At 60.7% G+C, this 2,650-nt stretch overlaps 1 protein-coding gene across 1 annotated transcript; it reads right to left on the bottom strand.

The window, feature by feature from the left end:
* Nucleotides 1-809: 809 nt before the first annotated feature.
* Nucleotides 810-2,024, bottom strand: JUN (Jun proto-oncogene, AP-1 transcription factor subunit). The gene has a single exon (XM_040470409.1). The coding sequence runs from the start codon at nt 1,850-1,852 to the stop codon at nt 848-850; it is 1,005 nt and encodes a 334-aa protein (XP_040326343.1). The 5' UTR covers nt 1,853-2,024; the 3' UTR covers nt 810-847.
* Nucleotides 2,025-2,650: the final 626 nt, after the last annotated feature.

Here is a 2,650-nt window from a genome sequence, read left to right on the forward strand (position 1 = left end):
TTTAGTTGACACTCTTTGAACTCTTTCGACTCCGTCTAGATAGGTAATCCATAGGTAATGCAGAAAAGAGGTTGTGGGAGGGGTACTTTTTCAATATTTTATTGCATTTTCTTAAATATCCTTTCTGGAATTTTCAGGAACAAAACATAAAAAAATTATATACTTTATTACAAATGGTAAACTCAGAGTGCTCCAAATCTCTTATTTACAAACAACACTGGGCAGGACACCCAAACAAACAAACATGAAATAACTTACAAAGGCATGAAGCTGTTTATTGACAGTAATCAGCTTTCATCAAATTAAAAAATATATATATGTACATACACAGTTAAGGAAGGCAGGCCAGAAAGAGTTCATCTGCAGGCTCAGCCTCGCGCTCACAAACTCCCTCCCGCCTCCCCTCCCCCAACCCCTCCCCCCCTACTTTGTGTTCTTAAGGAGTACTACAGAAGCAATCTACAGTCTCTATTGCAGTTTGTAACCCCTCCCCCTCCCCCCTTTAATACTGAATGAGATCGAATGTTAGGTCCATGCAGTTCTTGGTCAATGTTAAAGAAAAGTCTAACGTTCTGTTCGCGCGGGGACAGCCCATCCGCAAAGCGGGGCAGCCCGCAGGCAGCCGCTCCCTGGCCCCACGCCAAGGGAGGGCGCGCCAAGTCCTTCCCACTCGTGCACACTGGGGGCGCCGTCAGGACGCCGCCCAGTCCAACTTGGATACCCTTGGCTTTAGTCCTTGGACACTTTTCTCTCTCTCTTTCTCTCTCAACTTGTCAAGTTCTCAAGTCTGTCTCTCTGGGTGAATTTTATTTTTCTCTGTTGCCCCTCAGCCCCCAACAGCCTCTCCTCAAAACGTTTGCAACTGCTGCGTTAGCATGAGTTGGCACCCACTGTTAACGTGGTTCATGACTTTCTGTTTAAGCTGTGCCACCTGTTCCCTGAGCATATTGGCCGTGGACGCCAGCTCCGAGTTCTGCGCTTTCAAGGTTTTCACTTTTTCCTCCAGCCGGGCGATCCTCTCCAGCTTCCTTTTCCGGCACTTGGAGGCAGCGATGCGGTTCCTCATGCGCTTCCTCTCCGCCTTGATCCTCTCCTGCGACTCCATGTCGATGGGGGACAGGGGCGGCGTTTCCCCGGGCATCTCGGGCACCGTCTGCGGCTCCTCCTTCAGGGCCTGCAGCCGCGGGTGCTGCACGGGGATCTGCTGGGGCAGGTGGTGCGGCGGCTGCGGGGGCTGCTGCTGCTGCTGGGGCTGCGCGGGAAAGGCCAGGCCGGCCGCGCCGTAGGAGGGCGCCCCACCGCCGCTGCTCAGAGCGCCCGGGTTGAAGTTGCTGAGGTTGGCGTAGACCGGCGGCTCGCTGTGCAGGCTGGCGCTGAAGCCACCGCTGCCGCTGCCGCCCGCCGCCGAAGCCACCGCCGGAGCCACCATGCCCGCCCCGCTGACCGGCTGCGCCGCCGACGTGACGCTGGGCAGCGTGTTCTGGCTGTGCAGTTCGGCCAGGGCGCGCACGAAACCCTCGGCGAAGCCCTCCTGCTCGTCTGTCACGTTCTTGGGGCACAGGAACTGCGTGGGGGTCGGCGTGGTGGTGATGTGCCCGTTGCTGGACTGGATTATCAGGCGCTCCAGCTCGGGCGAGGCCAGCTTGAGCAGCCCCACGTCGGGCGAGGTGAGGAGGTCCGAGTTCTTGGCCCGGAGGTGCGGCTTCAGGCTGCCCACCGGGTCGGCCAGGTTCAGGGTCATGCTCTGTTTCAGGATCTTGGGGTTACTGTAGCCGTAGGCACCGCTCTCGGACTGGAGGAACGAGGCGTTGAGGGCATCGTCGTAGAAGGTCGTTTCCATCTTTGCAGTCATAGAACAGTCCGTCACTTCACGTGGGGTTAGTTTGGGCTGCGCGCAGAAGTTTCGGGGCCGCAACAGCGCGCTGGCGAGCGGAGGACACCCCTCCCGGGGCCCTGGGCAGGGAAAGTTTCTCGAGGGGCGCGCGCACCCGCCGGCTGTCCTCCCCCCTGCGCCCTGCTCACCGGCTCGCTCCCAGGCGCTCAGGGTTCAGATGCCGCCAGCACTCTTAACTTGTCAGCTCGCGCGCGCTGCTCGGCTTTGAAAAGTCGCGGTCGCTTACGGAGCGCTCTTGGCGCAGCCGTCCCTGGGAGCCCGCAGACGAACACGCTTCCCGGCGACAGCGGCCCTGCCGGCGGCGGCAGTCAGCGTCGATCCCGCGGTGGCCGGCCGGCAGCGGGTGTCCGCCGCCCAGACTCCGACGACTGTCCCCTCCTCCGCTGCGAGGGGGAGGGGGCGCCGGGCAGCCGCGGCTCGCGCTCGCCCAAGTTCAGCAACCGGTGCGAGTGAAACTGAGCGCACGTCCCTCCTTGGTCTCCTCTCTCCGCCGCCTTCCTGTCTTCGCCGCCGCGGCAGCTTCGGGCGCAGGAAAGCTTTGCAAAAGTTCGCTCCGGGACTCGGGCCACTTGTCCCCTGTCCCCCTGGTCAGGAAAGTTCTTTGCCGCTGCAGCGGCTCTCTGGACTTCCCCGGACAGACTGTCGCCGCTCTCTGCGCTGTCACCAGCTCCGGGGAAGCGGGGCTCTCCTCCTGGGGGCGGCTGGAGAAGGGGCTCTCCGGACGCTCCCCAAAACACCAGCCCGGGAGCCACAGGC

Source organism: Herpailurus yagouaroundi, unplaced genomic scaffold (genome assembly GCF_014898765.1).
Source record: "Herpailurus yagouaroundi ecotype Mexico unplaced genomic scaffold, PumYag 77, whole genome shotgun sequence".
NCBI classification, from domain to species: Eukaryota; Metazoa; Chordata; class Mammalia; order Carnivora; family Felidae; genus Herpailurus; species Herpailurus yagouaroundi.